This window comes from Phyllobates terribilis, unplaced genomic scaffold (genome assembly GCF_046119375.1).
Source record: "Phyllobates terribilis strain yellow unplaced genomic scaffold, ASM4611937v1 Scaffold_7__3_contigs__length_470593459, whole genome shotgun sequence".
NCBI classification, from domain to species: Eukaryota; Metazoa; Chordata; class Amphibia; order Anura; family Dendrobatidae; genus Phyllobates; species Phyllobates terribilis.
This window is the reverse complement of record NW_027362767.1, coordinates 327370923-327392386: the sequence shown is the minus strand read 5'-3', so window position 1 is coordinate 327392386 and position 21464 is coordinate 327370923. Positions and strand designations below refer to the sequence as shown.

At 39.7% G+C, this 21464-nt stretch overlaps 1 protein-coding gene across 2 annotated transcripts in view; it reads right to left on the bottom strand.

Annotated features, from left to right (window-relative positions):
• Positions 1–1138: 1138 nt before the first annotated feature.
• RNF128 (ring finger protein 128) overlaps positions 1139–21464 on the bottom strand; it is a 278328-nt gene continuing 258002 nt past the window's right edge. For both annotated transcript variants that reach the window (XM_073641194.1, XM_073641193.1), the window contains exons 4-7: positions 13900–13982; positions 10843–10939; positions 7019–7187; positions 1139–5106 (exon numbers count right to left, since the gene is read on the bottom strand). In XM_073641194.1, the coding sequence (XP_073497295.1) occupies positions 4985–5106; positions 7019–7187; positions 10843–10939; positions 13900–13982 (471 nt within the window). In that variant the 3' untranslated portion in view covers positions 1139–4984. The remainder of the gene's footprint in view (positions 5107–7018; positions 7188–10842; positions 10940–13899; positions 13983–21464) is intronic.

The following is a 21464-nucleotide window of genomic DNA, read 5'->3' as shown; positions in this document are numbered from 1 at the left end:
TTGTTGGAAGACCTTTTCCGGTGACTACCTCTTGAAGCTCATCAAGAGAATGCCAAGAGTGTGCAAAGCAGTCATCAAAGCTAAAAGGTGGCTACTCTGAAGAACCTAGAATATAAGACATTTTCACTTGTTTCACACTTTTTTGCTAAGTATATAATTCCACATGAGTTAAGTCATAGTTTTGATGCCTTCAGTGTGAATGTACAATAGTCAGGAAAATACAGAAAAATCTTTAAATGAGAAGGTGTGTCCAAACTTTTGGTCTGTACTGTGTATAATGTAATATATATATATATATATATATATATATATATATATATATATATATATATATATATATATATATATATATACACACATATTATATAATTATATATATATATATATATATATATTTTCACCCGCAGCAGGCTAGTGCTTTTTTGGTGTTTATTACCACCGTAATGTAACACAAAGTACGAAATACACTATGGATAACTAATTGAATCCAGAAAAAGTTTAACACTTTTTTTAGTGTGTTATATACTACTGAAATGTAACACAAAAGTACATAATACTCTATGGATGACAATATAATAAATTTTTTTCACACAAAATAGAATGTGATCACATGCAGCAGATATATATTTAGCAACAGACTGCAAAGCCCTAAGCCCTGTATAGACGCTGTATTCTGCCATTCTCCTTACTCCTGCAATGGTCTCTCCCTAGGCTAAGTGCAGAATGTATCTGCTACAAACAGCAAATCACAAGATTAGGCCAGCCAATCACATTAATGTCACAAACCAAGATGGCTATGGCATTACAGCGACTGGCATGCAATCCCCACGTTTATTGGCTGTGTAACAGGCGCCAAACATGCGGGGCAGGGATTTGGGCTTCAAATCCGAGCACCGGCTAATTCTCATTGAGTGCAGAGCACATCCGAGCACCCACTCAAGCGATAGAGCATCACCGAGCACGTTCGATCATCCCTAGAAAGTATGATAATATACAAAAATCTTGCTGTTTGAAGACAAAAAGGGAAGTGTGAATCGAGAGGGGCTTGGAGACAGCAATTTTTTTTTTAGAAAAGGAAGATGTGATTTTAGAATCTAGACCGAATGTGAAAATAAACCAGGTACACAAAACACAAAAATATTGGAATATGATTTATTTACACAATTTAACAAGATTCAGATACATACTTTACAGAATTTAAAAAATTTTTCAGATACGGTTGCTAAATTTTATACAGAAAAAAATTAAAAGTATCATTATTTCGCCATTCACACGCATTTCTGTTCACATTAAATTTACACAGTTACTGCAATAAAGAACATGGAAATAAAGTGCGTTTCCTTTAAGTTACAAATAAGGGAGAAGATCGGAGCTCAGTATTCACATCATGTAAAAGGTTATTAGTATAAGTTCTATAAAATGTGTTGATGAATTATTGGATTCAAATTTCTCCATTCGTAATTAAACCATAAAAAGGCATTAAATCTATCAATAATTCATATAGGTCAACTCCAACCTAGCTCAAAATACATCACTATTGCTGAACAATAAGTTACTATCCCCATTCATTTTATCAAGGAACTTCTGCTAACAAAGTAATACAGAGCACACCTGGTGTATACACATCAGATCGATATTAAAGAGGACCTGTCACTTGGCATAAAATTACTTCTTTTTACCTGCTGAAAATGCAGATGTTCTCCTGAATCTGGCATGGTTTATTTTTCATTCCTGCTCCTCTGTTCCCTCTCTTGTATGTAAATCCAGTATTGTTATTCAAGGGGGCGTGATGGTCTTTAAGACTCCCATGGAGAAAGTGGATTGCCATGCCCACTTGTTCCCAATTAGAGATGAGCAGACCCGTGGAAGTTCGGGTTCTGGTACTCAAACTGAGCTTTATTCCAAAGTTTGGTTCTAGTACCAGGACTGTACCCAAACCCCATTGAAAACAATTGGGACCCGAACTTTTGAGCTGGAAAGTCTTCTCCCTCTCCTCCTGGACTTCCACCAGAACTCCGAACATTGCATTAGACTTCCGGGAGAAGTCAGTGTTCGGCGTTTAGTACCGGACACCAACTGTCCGGTACGAAGCGCAAACTTTTAAGTTCAGGTTTGCTTATCTCTGTTCCCAATCCTATTCCCTACCCCTCTTCACATTTACCGAACAGAGATTACAAAACTGGAAAAATTAGTTTTCAATAACTAGAGATATATTCTTTATAAAAAAAAAAAAAATTATATAGATACATTTATATTTCCATACTGCGGGCCAAGGGAGTAAACTGTTGCAACATCAAATTAGAAAAAAAAATTAGGGAATATTAGCCATTTAGATTAATGCAAGTTGGTTGTTTCTAGCAGTTAAAACTATCCATTTTTAATGCTATATTCACTTCGAACAGATCTGCTGCAGATGTTTCTGGGCTTATTTTTTACATGTGGATGGATTTTTGCAAGCAATATAAAAGATACTGTAAATGAAATGATTTCTGCAACAAATCGTCCACGTGTGATTATACCCTATAGCTGGCCATACACCCTCAATATCAGACCTTATAGCAGCTGCTTATGTCCTGTGAGAAAGAATTGGGCATGTTACAAATTGTATTAAAAGCGGAAATACCCAATTGTCAAACTTTTGAAGTGTATGGGTAAAGTATAGGATTGTGTGTCGCAGATCGCACTGCCTAAGAAAGCATGGAAATCAGCACAGAGTTTAGTTTTGTTTGTTTTTTTAGCTAAAAAGAAATGAATAGTCAAGAGATTGGGAGGGAAATCTGAAGTAGCTGTGCATTTTGGTTTATGGCCAGAGCACCCGGATGGCATGTGCCAATCACGATAGCGCATCTACCTAAATTGGGCTGCCAACCTATCCATACAGATGGTAGGGCTTATACAGTGTGCACCTTAAACATCACAGAACCATAAGGGAATGTTGCATCCTACTTTATCTCTATTCTGGGAAGCATTTGTCTTTGCATCACTTACACATATATTGAAGACTAGTAGGACTATTGTAATGTTGAATGCTAGACACAATATCTTAAAAATAAATATAAGTTTCAATATTCGTAGTTGAATGTTACCATCCCTCGTAACTACGTTAAATATTTTTACTAGCAAGTCCCTTAAACTGTTAAATCATGCATGTTAAAAGGGGTTATCCAGAACTGTATTTTTTTGGCTTATAGTAAAAAAAAAAAAAAAAATTATATATATATTTAACAGGCAGGTAGTTGCTAACTACCTGCCTGTTCTACTCAGCATCGGCTCAGAGAGGTCACCGACCGATCCTGCTGTAGATTCAACTGCTCTACATCAACAGGGCAGCTCTTCTTCTGTTCTGCTCTGTTGGCGGAGCGTGACTGCCCAAATCATGCTGATTGACAGCCAGCTTCCCGCAGTTAGGCAGCGGGGAGCCAGCTGGTAATCATCATGACATCGGCAGTTACGCCCCATCAACAGAGCAGCGAAAGAGAAGCCGCAGCTCCGACATCAGCGGAAGGCCCAGCATCGCCAGCAGGAGCGGTCTGTGACTGCTCTGTGAAGGCAGAGATCTGCACTGTATAGGGCAGGCAAGTAGTTAGTAACTACCAGCCTGGTACTTTTTAGGTTCTTGGTAAAAAAAAAATGAATATAGTCCTGAATAACCCCTTTAAGACCTGGTGGAATTGTTGCATATTCAGCACTAAAAGTCTACATAGAAGATTTTTTTCATTGCGGATTGGAAAAAATGCTATGGAGTTTCAAGTCCACAATCTATTCATTTTGTTGTGAATTTTCATTGGATTTCACTCAATGGTAAAGGGTGAAATGTAAGACAATCGATGACAATCCACAGCTAATTCTGCATGCAACACAAAGGTTCAATGCACATGGTGAGGATGTGTGCAGAAAATCCACAACATAATATACCAGCTATTTTAAAAAAAAAAGAAAAAAAACACAACACTAAACCACATGCTCGTGATAGGTTTTGCACCCAAATAGATTTTTAAAATCGGCAGCATGTTAATTATTTCTGCAGATTCAATGCAAACCTGTAACACAATCCACAAGATTTCGCTGCTGAATCAGTTCCGGTACTATGCAAGTAGAAGTCGCATAAAATTTGCAACTTTTGCTTTGAAAATTGACTTGGCATTCTATCAAGAGTAGATTTCCTGTTAATTTTGGATTAAGAAAAACTATTCTTTTTAGTAACTGTTTAACTGGATACATACATACATACATACATACATACATATATATATATATATCTCTTCCTTTGTAAATCTTGAAAAAAAATAAAATGTAGAATGAAAAATCTAATACAATGTAATAGAAATAAGCAGGACTTGGGTTTCTTTTAGCAGATGCACTGACTCTACAGCCTTAATGGATTATTCTGTTCTGGCACCCTAACTTTGGGATCGTGAGGCGAGTGGTGCCGAAATGACCCTATAAATAAGGATGGTTGACTGCCACAATTGTGGGCAAGCAAAGCCTGCCATATACCATTCACAGCCTATGAAAAGAGGAATAGGTCATTTTCTGCCATTGACAAATACTGCTAGCTAATTTCTGTGAAAATGTTAAAATTTCACGAAAGTGACATAAAAAAGTGTTCTAGTAAATATAGAATTATACATTTAGTGAGGTATCTAGTGCATGACCAATCCAAACGGGAAAATCCAATATAGTCACAAATTAATATATAAAATGTAATTGTGTCATTGTAATAAAATATGCACTTTTGTCAAAGTTTAATTTATTTTTTAATTAAATCCTACTTAAACAAACCTGAGTAAAAAGTACTTAAAATTGCATTACATGAGACGGAGATCCAGCTAGGCCAGGTCAAAACGCCTTCATCTCCTTTCCTTGAACTGTAGGGGTGATGCATTCTAGAGTCGATGCTTCCATTTAGAAAAATTGGGATTAAAACTATTTAGGAAACTGGATGTGAAGAGCGCTTATGTGCATTGTCCCTTCATTGTTTTGCTCAAGACTTCACGTTCTGAATGTGGGCGCCATCTTCACTTTCAAATGTCGGATTATCCATGTGAGGAAGGATTTCAATGGCTATGGCCGCGGGGTCATGATTTACAAGCCCTACTTCTTCATCTAGAAAAGAAACGAGGTTGGAGTCATCAGGAGACACGTTTACTTACTTACTATCAGTTTTTCAAGACATAGTTGAATATCGTATCATCATAGTTAACAGCGCTGGCATAGACTTAATGATGGTCATAACATTTCCATATGTCAATATGATGGGGGGGGGGGGGTGGAGTGGATTATCAAAAACATCTTGACCCCAAAAAATTACCCATGTTACATGTATTAAGCAATCTGATATAATTTCCTAAAGGGTCACTGTAAATATGCGACTGTGAACAGGGAAGGGGGGTATAGCTGCAGGAGCTACGGTACCTCACCCCTGGGGTCTCAAGCACAGGACTTAAAGACCATGATGACTTTGGATAGTTCACTTGATCTGGACCAATTTTCATTAGTGTTTTTGGATCAAATTTATATCAGTGTTAGGTTAGCCCAGAGTCGGACTGGGGTGCCAAAGGCCCACCAGTAACCTACTCCAAGGCCCCACTTTCCAGCTACATGCAAATGTGACATTATCCTCAATCACAAATTTATATAACAATGATCTGGGTAGATTGTTATATGAATAAGATGCTGCCTTTGTCTGTTTGTACAGTAGTGATTCAAGTATATTGTGCCAAGTACTGCTCATATAAGAGGGTGGTGGCCCACCGGAGTGTATAGCATGTCTGTTTTTAACCATCATTTTGCACATCAGAAAAACTGATAAAACAAACAAAGAAAAAAAAGAACTGATACAGTTTCTGAAGCATCCAATAGCAAAACAGTCAGTGAAAAATGGGCAGCACTATGATGGCATCTGTGTGCTATCTAAGTTTTCACAGACCCATAAACTTGCATGAATGAGTTTGATCTGTGACCAACATCATTAAACTGACACATCTCCATTTTGTTCTTTGGTTTTTAATTATTTTTTTTTTTTTTAGTGGACAGGGTGCCTGTAAAAAACCCTGATATTTGAGCAGCCCCATAGACTATAACGGTCATAATATATACTCTTATATCAGTGAAAAGTAAGTCCAAGAAAAATCAGATGTGTAAAAGGGGCCTACTGCTCTTTTCATAACTGAGACAGAGTAAATTTACACATCGCGCTTGGAACCCCTCATTTTGTGATTGTGAGAAGTCCAGAGGTGGGTCCCCCAGAAATTATGGTATATCACTTTATGATCATGGGGTTCTGACTTCTGTGATCCCCACTGATCCTGAGAATGAAGGGACCCCATCACCAGCTGTGTAGTCAGCTGCGACTGGCAGTGTAGTCCCCCACCACTGGGGTTGAGCGAGACTGTTTGGGGTTCCCCTGATCCTATGATTATTGGCATAACGGTAGGGTATGCCCTCACCTACTTTAGATGTGAAAGCCCTTTACTGTATGTATTTCGTATGAAATCTTGCCTAGGTTGAATACCATCTAGCTTTGTATTCCATTTTCAGTAGCAATGTGTTACACTTGCTCCCGATTTTTTACTTGAATTTTTTAAGGGCTTAATCACTTTAAGGCCCACTTGTACATGTTTGGACAAAGGTGCTGCAAGAGCTTGATGAGTGGCATATATTTCAAAGTAATTACATACAGTGACCGGGGTGTATCACCATAACTATAGTTTAAAATTTCTTCCTCTAAATTCCATTATTCCAGCTTTTGGACCAACCTCAGCCCGTTTGCTTTTGATCGACGGGCTAGGTAGTAGGTTCACAACTGACACAGAGCTTGGTCTGTGCCACATATCGGATGCCTGGTACTGACTACCATATATCGAGAGCAATGTATAAGCTTCATTTCTCCAGGTATGCCGACCGTAAGAAGCGGATTGCTAGGATCCTAATTAAGTAACACAGAAGGTGGTGCCAACAATTTAGATCCTGGAAACCTGGTGACAAGTTCCCTTTAACATTCTGGAAGGATACTCACATAGGCCATGTCGCTCTTCTGTAAGGTCTTCAAGACCTCGGACAGAGGCATATCCAGAAGATGCGTTGTCACTGCGGGTCTCCTCCTCCAGCTGCATTGTAGTCTGCGGAATCTCACTCGATACAGAGGATATTGCCATAGTGGTGTCTGTCTCTTCTTCATCATCAGCCTTACATTGAGAAGATGAGAAACATTATTACAATGTAGCCATTGTAGTTTTCGTTAAGAGCAGTAATTTTTAGATCTTCATTTTGTGACTGATTTTTGTACAACTATTAAAAGTTGAATTGTTCATGTGTGGAGCATATTGCGGATAAGGCCAGTCCTATAACTGTGATGGTGGCGGGGCTTAAAAATAGTTTCTTCTTCGCTTCTTTTTATTTCTAAAAGTTTTGTTTTTTCCCCAAATAAAAAATATGAATAAAAATTTGGGGCAACATTAATAAGATTTACTTATTACCCTATAAGCTGTACCTTCCCCTCTGCTTTCAAACATGCCACAATCACGCCTATCCTCAAAAAGCCATCCCTCGACCTAACCGCTTTGTCCAGCTATCACCCCATATCGCTGCTCCCATTCGCCTCCAAACTCCTTGAGCAACATGTTCACGCTGAACTTTCTTCCCATCTCTCATCTAACTCGCTCTTCGACAACCTACAATTTGGTTTCCGTCCCCACCATTCCACCAAAACTGCCCTTACCAAAATTATTAATGATTTACTTACAGCTAAAGCTAACAGACAATTCTCCATAGTCCTCCTTCTAGACCAGTCTTCTGCCTTAGACACAGTTGACCACTGCCTCCTACAGATTCTCTCTTCCTTTGGTGTAAAAGATCTTGCCCTATCCTGGATCTCCTCATACCTTTCCAACCGCACTTTGTGTCTCCCACATCCTGCCCTTTCTCTGTTGGACTCCCTCAAGGCTCTGTCCTAGGACCCCCACTATTCTTCGTCTATACCCTTGGCCAACTCAAAGTCCTACGGTTTCCAGTACCACCTGTACGCTGATGACACCCAGATCTACCTCTCTGGCCCAGATGTCACCTCTCTGCTGTCCAGAATCCCAGCGTGTCCATCAGCCATATCCTCCTCCTCCTCCTCTCGCTTCCTCAAACTCAATGTGGACAAATCCGAACTCCTCATCTTTCCTCCATCTCGCATATCTTCCCCATCTAATCGCTCTATCACAATAAAATGACATCACTCTTTCCAATGTACCAGCAATCCGCTGCCTCGGTGTAACCCTCGACTCTGCTCTGTCCTTCAAACCCCACATCCAAGCCCTCGCCACCTCCTGTTGCCTCCAGCTCAAAAATATTTCCATAATCCAACTTTTCCTCAGCCCTCAATCTACTAAACTGCTTGTGCATGCCCTCATCATCTCCCTCCTCGACTATACTGCAACATCCTCCTCTGTGGCCTACCTGCTAACACTCACACCCCTCCAGTCCACGCTTAACTCTAATTAATCTCTCTCCTCGCTACTCTTCTGCTACCCCCCTTTGCAAATCCCTTCACTGGCTCCCAATTGCCCAGCATATCCAGTTCAATCTACTAACACTGACCTACAAAGCCATCCACAACCTCTCTCCTCCGTACATCTCTGAACTAATCTCCCAATATATTCCCTCATGTAATCTCCGGCCCTCCCAAGACCTCCTTCTCTCCTCCACACTTATTCGTTCCTCACCCAATCGCCTCGAAGACTTCTCCCAAATATCCCCCATCCTCTGGAATTCTGTGCCTCAACACGTCCGACTATCTGCCACATTCGGATCCTTCAGACAGAACCTGAAAACCATCTCTTCAAGAAAGCTTACAACATGCAATGACCACACTGCCACATCAACACCGACAGAGCAGCTGCAACCCCCCCCAAACTGTCTCCTTCCCTACCATCCTATAGCATGTAAGCCCACAAGGGCAGGGTCCTCTCCCCTCTCTACCAGTCTATCATTATTAGTTCATTTACTGTAAGTGATATCTGTATTCTGTATGTAACCCCTTCTTATGTACAGCACCATGGAATCAATGGCGCTATATAAATACTGTATTTTTAATGTGACTTTTACTTGCTGTATACAGTATGTGACAATGTTGATTCTTACCTAGAATTACAGCTATATTATATATCTGTATTTCAGTCAGTAGTCTACAAGCAGATTTCTAAGCTAAAACCAGGAAAGGTACCAAAACACAGAACACATGCAAATTAGTGATGAGCGAGCGTGCTAGTTTAACACTTTCGCCGAGCACGCTCGGGTGCTTACCAAGTAGCTTTGGTGTGCTCGTATATTATGTTAGAGTCCCTGTGTCTTCATGATTTACAGCTGTAAGACAGCCTGAACATGTGAGGATTCCCTAACAAACAAGCAATGCCTGAACACATGCAGTGATTGCCTGTTTGTTAGGGAATCCTCACGTGTTCAGGCTGTCTTACAGCTGTAAATCATGAAGACACAGGGACTCTAACATAATATACGAGCACACTGAAAATACTCGGTAAGCACCCGAACATGTTCAGTGAAAGGGTTAAAAGAGCACGCTCGCTCATCACTAGCGCAAATCCTAAGCCCCGCATGCACACAGATAGCCTTTGCTGAACTATTGTTTGGCCTACAGCTACCTAAACTGACTCCTCCATACAGAGGAGCACTTGACTTGGCTGAGCGGTTGTGTTCTCCGAGAGCTACTGAACTTTCTTCTCTGTTGGCGGCTTATCTCCCAGAGAAAAAAAAAAAAAGGACCGATCGTTAGAAATCCCACGTGTTGGAGGCTTCATTTGTCAGAGGAAAGCAGAGAAGTCCTCATACTCAGACAGTCAGCTGATCCTGCTGATATTGGTGGGTTTAACTGACTGTAGTCAAGTGTGAGAAAGCGGATCGTAAAACATGTGTCGTGTATGCAGCAATAGTCCATCTTTTATTTTGTACTGCATTTCACCTTGGTAGGTTTTTATACATTAAAAAGGTTATCTGGTCTTTAAAAAAAAAAAAAAGTCTGCACTTACTATGGGATTGCAGACTTTGGAATCCTTACTGCATGCTGTTAGGAATCCCCTGCATTTGCCGCAGAGAGTGGTAACGTGATTAAAAGTATGAGATTTGCATGCTTCCAGTCACATTCCGACTAGACGTGTACTGCCTCCCTAAATTCAGTCTGAGTGACTCTAGACCAGTGTTTCCCAAACCCTGTGCTCACGGACCCCAACGCATCGTGTTTTCAGGATTTCCTTAGTATTGCACAGGTGAGAGAACCTGTGGCAGTTTCTGATGCCTTAATAATAATTCTATCACCTGTGCAATAATAAGGAAATCCTGAAAACATAACGTGTGGGGGGCAGTGATGACTGGAGATTGGGAAACACTGCTCTAGACTTATCAGAAGACTGGACAACCCCTTTGTATATTATTGTATCACTATCTGCTGGTCCTAGTTCTATATTTATTGCCTACAGCATCTGTAGCACTTTTTATATTAGTAGCATTTTTGCAGTGACTACCACACCCAATTGTATTTTTGTACCAATACAAATTTAAAAAGTCTTTATTGTTTGCACATTTATTCTATGAGCGTCTACATGGTCTTTGAATGTGATCTTTTTTAGTAGTACCTACTGTGTATGGGGGCCTTTATTCTTTTTCTTTTATAAATTACATTCCTTGGTTTGGTCTACAGATACTAATATGAATTTCTGACCATACACAAGAAATAAAAGTTTAATTTAGAAAAATAAAAATAAATAAATGCATGTAATGCAGTTGGTCTATCAAAAAAAAAAAAAAAATTATAAAAATCAATTTGGTCTTGATGTGACTTACTGCAATTCCTAGTGACTTCAGAATGTCACACTTGCACATTGGACATGTTCGGTGCTCCAGCAGCCAAGGATCAATACAATTCTTGTGGAAGAAATGGCTATTTAAAAAAAAATAAAAAAAATGTACATTTTAACAGAGCAAAGTACAATAGCTGATACAGTATTAATAGAGATAATAGATCTGAATGTATGTAAACAATACAACTTTTGGAGATGGTACCACAGTGGCCCCAAGAGCGAAAATAAACAGTTCTCCATCTTCAGTAATGCCATCACATGAATTTGCCTCTTCCTTTGGCCTTCAGTGCAGATCACCAACATGAAAACTGCATCCCTGCCATTGTGTAGCAGTGTATTAGACAACACTACCATGGCTCAGAGCAGGAGGACTTGATCACTTGATCGGGTTATTGAGCTAATCATATTTTTTGTAAAGTTTCCCAGGAACAAACAATATGATTCATATATTTTTTTAATTTATTTTAAATAAATAATTCATATCCTTACCATTCTAATTCTGAAACTGCCCGGGTCACCCACCAGTGTCTAACCCTGGCTCTAGCTCGACAGACAGGAAGTGCTAGAAGATGCCCACTCAGCCAATCACAGGGCACAACAATACCTGCCTCAGTCATTGATTGGCTGAGCAGTACTTCCAGCATTTCCAGAGGGACTGGGAAGAAGAGACCAGCAGGAAGGCGTTGGAACAGTAGCAGTGGTGACAAGTATCGCCTCTTGTGTTCGTTTTTTATTTCCCCTTCTTTCTTCAATGCCATTTAAAACCCCATTTAAAAAGGTTATAAAAAATAATGGGTAAATATCTTACTATCGTCTGCATATGGCCCCATCTATACTATTTAAAGAAGACATGTCAGTAGTGAGCAGTTTCTGCTCTTATTTTATTCCTGCTGCTCCCCAGAGTATGCGCTTTTTTTTTTGTTTGGCTTTTGTTTTTTTAAATCGAAATCACATGGTCCCAGAAATATCAACCTTATTTAGTATCAATTTTTTATTGTCGTTACAAGGGGGCATGGCTCACAGAGTAATTATGCTAAGCCCCCTAAAGGACATACCCCCCAGAGAATCCGGTGAGCTACTCTCCCTTGTAAAGTCAAAAAATTAGCACCAGATACAAACGCTCATTTTTTTTTTTAACCATATTGCGGATTTAATTACAAAAACAACAAAAACAACAGGAATAAAAAGAAAGAGCTGCTTAATTCTCACCTGGTGACAGATCCTATATGTAGGTCTAAACTTTGTAGCCACTAACTACAGTGATTTCTTTTTTTAAACTGTTTTCACTATTTGCCAATATTTCTAAATTTCCTTTGAAGTTAGATCTGTTTTTTTTTATAATTAAGATATTTTTTTAATAGTGTCAGTTAGCTTTAATCAAATATTGAGATTTTAGTTACCAATTAAATGTTTTGAAGTTACCTGCTGTTAAACCTCTGCTGTGTTTATACATAGTCATGACAGTGGTGTGAATAATGTAGCAGTCAGTAGCCATAAGGACTTTCTTATCCATATGACATCACAGGACTTGCAGACTTCTGTGATAGGATAATGTGACCATGCTCTGGCATTGATAAAGCATCCTGTTTTTATAGGACACACTCAGAACTGAATAGATGCGCTCCTAGCACTTGACCCTCTGTCACTTGTGGTGCTTTCCCTGTAGATTTGCATTTTGACCTAATAACTGAATGGATTAGGGCAGCATAGTGGGCCAACTATTGATAACCTACCAGAAATTAGACTCGCCCTTTATAAAATCAATAGATTAGTTATGATCTGTTGCTTTTTGTTTTTCTCCATCATTGAATTAATAGAAACCATGATGCCAGTGTGGGCAGGCCAACCAGCCAGTACAGGAGGATTGATGACATTAATGTTCTGTGCACACAACCTTGCCAAGTGTCCCTGATTGAATAGGATCTAGTCCTCAATTTTGAATATGTGGCCCAGGTACGGTGCCTTAGGCTAGGGTCACACAACTAGCGTAGACTCTCTAATCCATGAGAATCTGGTCAATTATGCTAATGACACTATCAATCTCTGATCAGAGTCTGCTCAGAATGTCTCAGATGACCGAATCGGATTACTTTGAGGAACAGATTGAGAACAAAATTTCTTCATCTTTTCTTTTCTGTAAGCCTGTTCAGAATTGGACTGCACTCAGACGACATCAGAGTGCAGTCTGATGTTTTCTATGCACCCGTAGACTTGAATGGGTGAAGTCTTCAGAGTGAAAGTTTTTTTTTGTTGTTGATTTTTTTTTTTTTTTTTTTTTTTTTTTTTTTTACACACACATTGTACAGTGGTAAAAAAAATATAATCATAATGTATATATAATAATCAGTACTGCCCCATTCAATAACATTGGTTCGAGTGCTATCTGAAAAAAAATATCAGATAGCACTCATCCGATTTATACACTTGTGTGACCCTGGCCTTAGAGGGATTCTCCAGCAATAGAAAACTAAGCATAAATGTCACTTTAATTCTTAAAATACCTTTAATTAGCAAATCATTTTGTCTAGGGAGGTAATCCATATAGTACATGATAAAGTAGAGGGCACTAGGTATCTTGACTATATAAAAATGGGAAATATAGAGTTACATTTTGTGGTGGAGGGTCACTTTAAATATTACAGACAACCACCATAATTACGTCATGTAAAAGACAGGAACAGTCAAAGCTGTCTATAGGAAATACCCATATTTACTAATTTAGCCATTTCCTTCTTAACCAGTATAAATTTGTTTTTCCAAAACTAGAGGATGTAACACATCCAACAATACAGTGTCACCCATAGCAAGCAATATCAGAAAAAGACAAGTAGCACAATAAGAGCGACACAAGAAGCAGCGGGGCGAAACCCAAGGTCGGGCTGTTCTAGGGAGAGCTGCACATTTTTAAACTGATTGACGAACTTTACTAAATGTTTTTGGAGTAGAATAAAAACCTTTCCTTTGATTAAGTGGTGTTGGTGGTTTTACATCACATTACTTATGTGAATACTGTATGTTCTCTTCTTCCAGCTCTACTTACTTGCATGTTAAGATGCGCACAACATCATTTGCTTTGTATGGTTCAATACAAACAGCACAGCTATCACCATCCACCCCGAGCACCTGAGGGAGCAAGAAAAACAAAATAATGATGGTTAGAGGAGGACAACAGATTGAATTATTTTGTATTGTATTTTAGATTTTTATTCACCACGTTCGTACATTAGGGTGAGAAACAAAGATTTTGTGTAGGAAAAGAGTTCATTGAAAAAATTGTTTATTTTTGTATGAAACCAAGAAGAGAGGCTCAGAAAATGACCAAAAAAAAAAATCAAACCCAAAACAAAATGGTCAAAAGAACCGTTTACTTGCAACATCCATGAAATAATTATTTTTTTGTTAAAATTGTTACATGGCCAGTCCGTTCCTCCGTTACGGAGAAATCAGTGTTTGAATGGATATACAAAATGAGGCTGAAGGGCTATTGTAGATCTGAAGCCTCTGTCACTCCAGCTCTATTCCCCACCCAGCAATGCCTCCTCCTGCTTGACTGACAGCTGCTTTGCCTGAAGTCACACAGCATAGAGGCCGTCAGTCAAGGAGGAAGAGGCAGCACTGGGCTGGGAATAGAGCTGGAGTGACACAGGCTTTTGAAAGTGCCATAATCTTAACCTCATTTGCATATCCGTTAAAACGCCGATTTCTCAGTAATGGACTGGCCATGCAAAAGGTATTGCTGGACTTGTAGCTCTTTCAACGACATGTGCATATAAATAGTTTGGGGGATGCTATCATGCTGATGGTTTAAAGGGAACATGTGTTATGTTTTTCCTCTATCATCCTGGAAATTTAAAAGATTTGCTCTTTAATATTTTTTCTTTTGCATTACCAATAGGAAGAATGAACTAGCTTGGTGACACTTGTGTGAGAATCTTAATGATTCGCAACTCCCTTGGGTAATGTTTTCTCCTTCTCCCTCACATGTATCAGTGTGCAATTACTTGTCCTTACTTAGTCTCCGGGGGATTAACCTCTTAAAGACACATACAACTGTCATGCACTGAATATTGCAGATGTACCATCATTCTGATTGTCATGTGGCACCATGTGCTGTGACACCACCTTGTCTTTGCTGTGCTTTTTCAGAAGACTGCAATTGTTTGTGTTCCGGGAGCTATTACAGTGGCAAAAAATTATAACAAATAAGCCACTGTCTAATGCTACCCTACAGTTTCTTAATAGCATGTTATGCAATACACGCTTGTTATTTCCCCTTTATCAGCATTTATTGCATTCATAAGCCAAATAAAAATAGAAGCTATCTGAAATCTGATAAAATTGCTTTTTAATGGGTGAAGTTTTGCAAGCAGCGTGAAACTAGTTGAGCAAGTCTTGAATAACAAGTGGCCCCTATGTGAATAGAGGAGGTGTAAATCACTAGAGAGATGGTTTGCTGAGGTCATAGAAGGAAAGCGGAGAACTGCGGAGGCAGTTTTTTTCCTGTAGTGACTCACTGCTCTTTTCCCTCTAGAAATCTGTGCTGTTTACAAGTAAAAAACAAATTTATCTTCACCCTCGCACTTGAAATTTAGCCTACGGAAGGTCAGTCTTATTTTGGGGGAGGGGGGGGGGGATTTTTTACCAGGGTTACTAATAATTTGCTTGGATAATTGGAGACAATGGGATTTTCTCTTTTTTACAGGAATATAAAAAATAAAAAAAAAGGAAGGAGGGTCAAATTTAGCACAAGAAAGATAAAAAAAAAAAAAAAAAAAAAGGGAAAACATCCTCGTCGGATATGAATACATTAAAACTGCTGTGTGTTGTAGTCCTTAATAGTGTAGTGTAATCAGCATGATTTTGCAGTGTAAAGACATGGCACTGTAGTACAGATTACATCGATACCTTTGGGGAAGAAATCTGCTTTGTTGTTTTTCTTTTCACCATTTGAAATTTTCTGCTACTAAGATTTCGGTGCACAGGGGCCGGACTGTGCACTGGGTCTTCTCCTCCCTGTCTGTGATTCCCGGCCCCTCCACCTGCCTTCAGTCTGTGAGTGACAGGTCACTGCTGAGATTTCAAACAGAGGAGACAGGTCATTCACAGACCAGAGGCAGGCGGAGGGGCAGAAGAATCACAGACAGGGAGAAGATCAAGTGCACAGTCCGGCCCCTCTGCACTGAAAATTAGCAAAAAAAAAAAAAAAAAAACACTTCAAAATTGTGATTAAAGAAGAACAAATCAGATTTAGTCACTAAAGGTATCAATTTAATCTGTATTATAGTACCATGAATGCCTAGTCTTTACAATACAAAAATAGTGCTGACTGGGTCTCTTTAAATAATTAAAAAAAAAAAAAACACCCAGGAAAGTTGAAGGGGTTGTCAGGGCTTGAGCTGAATTTCTGCAGTCATTCTACATGACTGCAGATTGGCGACCCATAATGTACACTGTCAGGATTACCCTCAATTGTCAGATCAAGCTGGTGGTCACTATTATGCATACTAGCAGGCACGCCTTGATTAGATTCATGTCTGCTTCTCTCAAGTGCACACTGTCAGGATTTGCCAATCTATAGTCACAGATACCAGAAATTTAGCTCACCCCTTTGAAACATTAACACTTGTCTAAAACAGGAGTTTTTGGCAAACAACTGAGTATTGCTAATCATGGTATAGAATGCTGTGGCATATAATGGCAACTTATAAAATGTAAAAAAAAAAAAATTAAATATTATGGTGTCTAGGGTACAAAAATATCAGACATCTATTTAATATAATCCATCCAATAACAGAGGATCCACCATTAATAGTAAGTGATGGCACAGCTCACCTCCTCCGTACCTCATGACCCATGCACAGATTGCAGAGCATCTTTACAAAACTCAACCATAGATGTCAAAGAACTTGATCTGGATCTTTTGTTTCTTACGATCCATGGTCAATGCTGTTAACAGCTCAATCAAGATGACAGCCCCCATAATTGCTCACAAAAAAAAAAAAATGAAAAAAATTTGCCATTAGAAAATAATGTATTGGTATATAGTTTTAATTATTAGGTGATCCATTCCTTTTTACTGTCAGGTTTCAGCTTAAAATATTTTCAAAACAAGAATTACCAGATGCAATAAAGCTCCCTCTGTAAACACTCGAGGATTTATTCTACTTTGTGGGTTACATAAAGAAGCAATCCAGCACCATGCAGTAGATTCCTTACAAAGGGACGCATACACATTTCTGACTGATGGGATCTGCAGGTGCTCCGCCACATAAGCAACGTCCATGCAAAATCAAAAAGTTGAAATGTGGCACTTGCTGTCAGGTAAAAACACTTTTATTCAAAGAACATTAAAAACACATGGATGCAGGAGGATACGGGCAGCGAGGAGGACAACGGCTGTATCATGCTAAACTACACGTCATGGGATCCTGGTGCGTACCAGTACCTCTTGATGCATAGTTTGACACAAAAATGCCGTTGTCCTCCTCACGGCCTGTAGCCTCCTCATCCATGTGTTTTAAACGTTCTTTGAATGATTTATTCTACCTCGACTGCAGGATAAATCATCCTGGGATTATCATCCTGTGGAAATTTATATCATTTTAGGATTTGAAAGACATAAATTTTTCTTAGTCTACTTTTAGCACAGGAGGAGCTTAAAAAGGGATTGTCTGCCACAGGACAACCTCTTATTAATGGGTCCAAGGAGGTGAAAGAAAAAAGTTGATTCTCAGCTCCCAGATCGGCTCCACTCATCTGTTAAACATTCAGTAGGGGCGTCACGTGAACATTGCAGCCAATCAGCGGCCTATGATTGGCTGCAGTGTTCACATTTTGTCAGAGGTGAAGAAACTATATACATCTGGATTCATGAGTTGTCGACTAACCTCCACCCGCCATTGATTGAAAACTATGCAAGGTAAGGTTGTGTGTACATATATCTTTTACAGGTGTATTCCACCAGGAAGCCACTTAAAAAAAAAAAAAAAAAAGTGCTTTAAAAATGCAAAAAAGAATGAACACATGCACTGTAATGTAACATTGACTTGCAGTGTATATGTGCTGTCATTCTGAGCTTCTTTTAAAGTCACTAGCAGATTCTTATAATGCTCACAATTACTGCATAAAAATATGCCAGAGTTAAAGAAACCACAAAAGACACCCAAAATAAAAATAAATTCTAAAATAAAATGATTCAGAAAAAAAATAGTTGGCATTTTCCTGAAAAAAAAACAAATAAATTGGCGTGGATACAATGGTGTCTAAGACGCCGTATACACATAACCCAATAAAAGGAAAAAAGCTGCCAATCAGCGTCAGGAAGGCAGGAGAAAAGCTTATGAATATAGAGGACTGGAGCCGACAGCTCAGGACACATTGCATCCATCAAACTCTGATTAAGTTACATTATATTGACAAGTAATTGACACCCCACAGAACTCAAGTCACCAAGTTATTCAGCCCTCAGTTAGGGCCTTGTATACAGTATGTGGTTATGGATTTCTAGGATGGGATTAAATGTATCATGGAGAGAACAGTCAAGAGCTGCTATGATGTAGAACAAAGGACAAAAAAAAGAAAAAAAATGTACAAGTAGAAAAACAAACCATAAGACAGATAGTCTACCAAAAAAAAAAAAAAAAAGTTATGGGACTTGTAATTAAAGGAAAGCCTATGTACTATACAGTATGTTCCATTGGGAGAATATTTTTTGCGTTCTAAAAACAACGGGACAATTAATCATGGATTTGCAAAACCTAAAACAATGTAATAATTTTCTTTTATTAGCATTTGACTAATCTAAATATAATCAGGTTATTTGCAAGTTTTCGGAGCCGGACGGTTGTAAGACACTTCACCAATTCACTTGGAACTGAAAGTTCCATTTAAAATAACCATAATTGGTATTCTGCCAAGAAAAGTAAACACCATGGTTAGGTGAGCTGTAGCTTTGTTGCATGAGTGATCCAATTTTTTGCACACTCATTATTACTTTGCACTGTGAGCTTGTAAGGGTGTGTGGACGCCTGCACACACACTGCATCTCTTCCTGATAAAACAGGTACACGGGTAATGCGTAATATGTACATTATGGTGAAATATTGAAAGTGTGTGTTTGTATACTGTAACATAATATAGGGAAAGAATAGGGTATAACTGTAGGAATAAGATAAGGTTAGCTAGGTACCAGGGGTTCAGTAGAAAACAGGGGGCACTGTAGTGTGAGGAATAGATAGAAGTTGTAGTTGCTGGATCCAGGGGTTTTTCCAGTTGGGAGGGGGTGAGTGAAGTAATAAATAGAAGGAGTACTTTCTGGTTTAGTCAGAGAGGGGAATATAGTTGAAAGAGTTGGAACATTTAAGCATGTGCAGGAGGGATAACATAGGTGAAAAAGTTCAGGGCCATTTGGCTGAAGGTCAACAGTGATGCAGAGAGAAGAGAGGACTTAGTAGAAGCAGATTAGGCCCAGAGCATGAGAAAGTACGAGGAGCACTCTGAAAAGTAGGAAATACTGTATGCGGACGTCCGCCACTTTGTTCAGTAGAATGCTGAACCAGCAGAATAGTGGGTCAGAAAGCATGAGAACTGTATTAGGCTCTGTAATGCCTTCCTCACCCCCAAGGTAACAGAATGCAGGAAGAGCAACAGAACATGTGCTGTACTGTATCTTCTATTGAAACTGACTGCTGTATCACAAAGTGCTGTGACAGAAACTGAACTGGAAAAGTTAAGTAAAGTTCTGTTAAAAAAGGAGCAAGAGTCTGTGCTTGATTGTCTGCCTGCAGCGGAGGTTGGAACCCTGGAGGAGATGGGACTCAAGAAAAACTGAGTGTTATTCAGTACACGCAAACTAAGACAGACTGAACATTATTTATTCTTTGTGGGGAGTCAGGGTGTGGGAGCACAGCAGAAGCCCCTCGCCACAACTAACACAGCTACCCCTCACAAGCTGAACAAAAAAAACAAACAAAAAAACAAAAGTAATTTGCCTATTTATAGTGCGCCCTACACTTAAATACCTATACAATATTGCTCTACTCCAATCCATTTGTGACATGCAGAAGTAGCGCTGTTGCTTTAAAAGCATCCAGCAACTAGAGGGGTTAACACAGTCACAGAAGAAGGGAAGTGTTTTAGCAGAGGCCCATGGGGATTGTGGGGAAGTCGTTTACTGTCTGGCTGGAGCCGAAGAGAAAGGTGGTGTGTGTGTTCTGTATCTCACAGAAGCACCCCTGCAAGTGAAAAGGATTCAAGTCAAGAGTGAAGCTAAGCACAGGTCAGGTAGAGTTCCTGAACTACTAGTGCAGAGTATTGTCAGGCAGAAAGATAAGGACTGGAAGCACTGATGTCACAGGGATCATCTCCCTCAGGAAACCCTGAGAAGCTGCAGCACATGGTCTATGGTCACCTTGAGTAATGGGTCCCCCAGGATTTCAAAAAATTCATGTAACCGGTCTCGCCCCTATCTGAACCTAGCGGCATGCGTGTAACACATTATATCTTCACATTTCTTGCTAGCTAAGAAGCAACAGATTAAGCCTGGTCCTTAGAAACAGACTAAAGATGGCTGTACCCCACTGCCATCAGCGGGATTGGCCAACAGGCCAAATGTGTATGGAGGCCTCCCAACACTCCCCAGCAGATGTCAGAGGAGATAAGGGTTGGGTAGCTGGAATTTTAACTTATGCCTAACGTTATTCAGAAGATAGATTCAGACTGCTTGCAGCAGCTTTTCTTTTGAAAATGCATGAAGGTTACTCGTACAAAAAAGCAGGGAAAGATAGACAATTAAGCACTTGGTAGTTAGCTCTCATGTGTATGTGGCCAGCCTGTAGTCCAATAGCCAAGTTTTCTGTATTCCCTCAAAAAAAAAAAAAATAATGAATGCTTGGCTCGGCCTAGAGAGCATTTGTATTCAATGAGCAGAGAGAACGCTGCTCACATAAACCTTTGGCACAGAGTTATCTAGTGAGAGAACAAAATGATTGAATTTGAATGCCCAATCTACCTTATTATTAGAAAACAATAGAAACTGTCCCTTGGGGTATAACCTTACTGACCCAGGTGTAGTTATCGCAGTTGCTATTGGAGCAGATAACGGTCATATCGTGTACCATTTTGTCAGAGGCGTATATAGATAGAGATCGCAGTCGGGCTGCCTACCACAGCGGTCCAAGGAGTCTCCCCCAGTGGCTGCATTTTGCCACCCCCCCAGACTGAGATTCGGCCTTTCTCTGAGCAAGCTGTCAAACTGACAGCCGGCTCACAGAATGTGCAGTGGATCGGCTCCCAGCGTTCAACTGTATTCACGTCTCTTTCAGACGCAAGTTCAGACGGCTCAGAGCGACAGCAGCGTGATCAGGTCATGTGATCATGCTGCTGACGTCACTCGCCAGCATCCAGAAGTGAAAACAGCATCAGCAGTAAGTGCTCCACACTTGCAGTATGTGTGCGGACACAGTATGGGGAACTAGCGTGATGAGAGGTGTGCGGAGTATGGTCAGCAGCGTGAGAAGACAGCATGAGGAGGGAAGTGGAAACGTGACTGAAGTGTGAGCGAGTGAGCATGAGCGAGTGGGCGTGGTGTGGTGTGTGTAAAAAGGC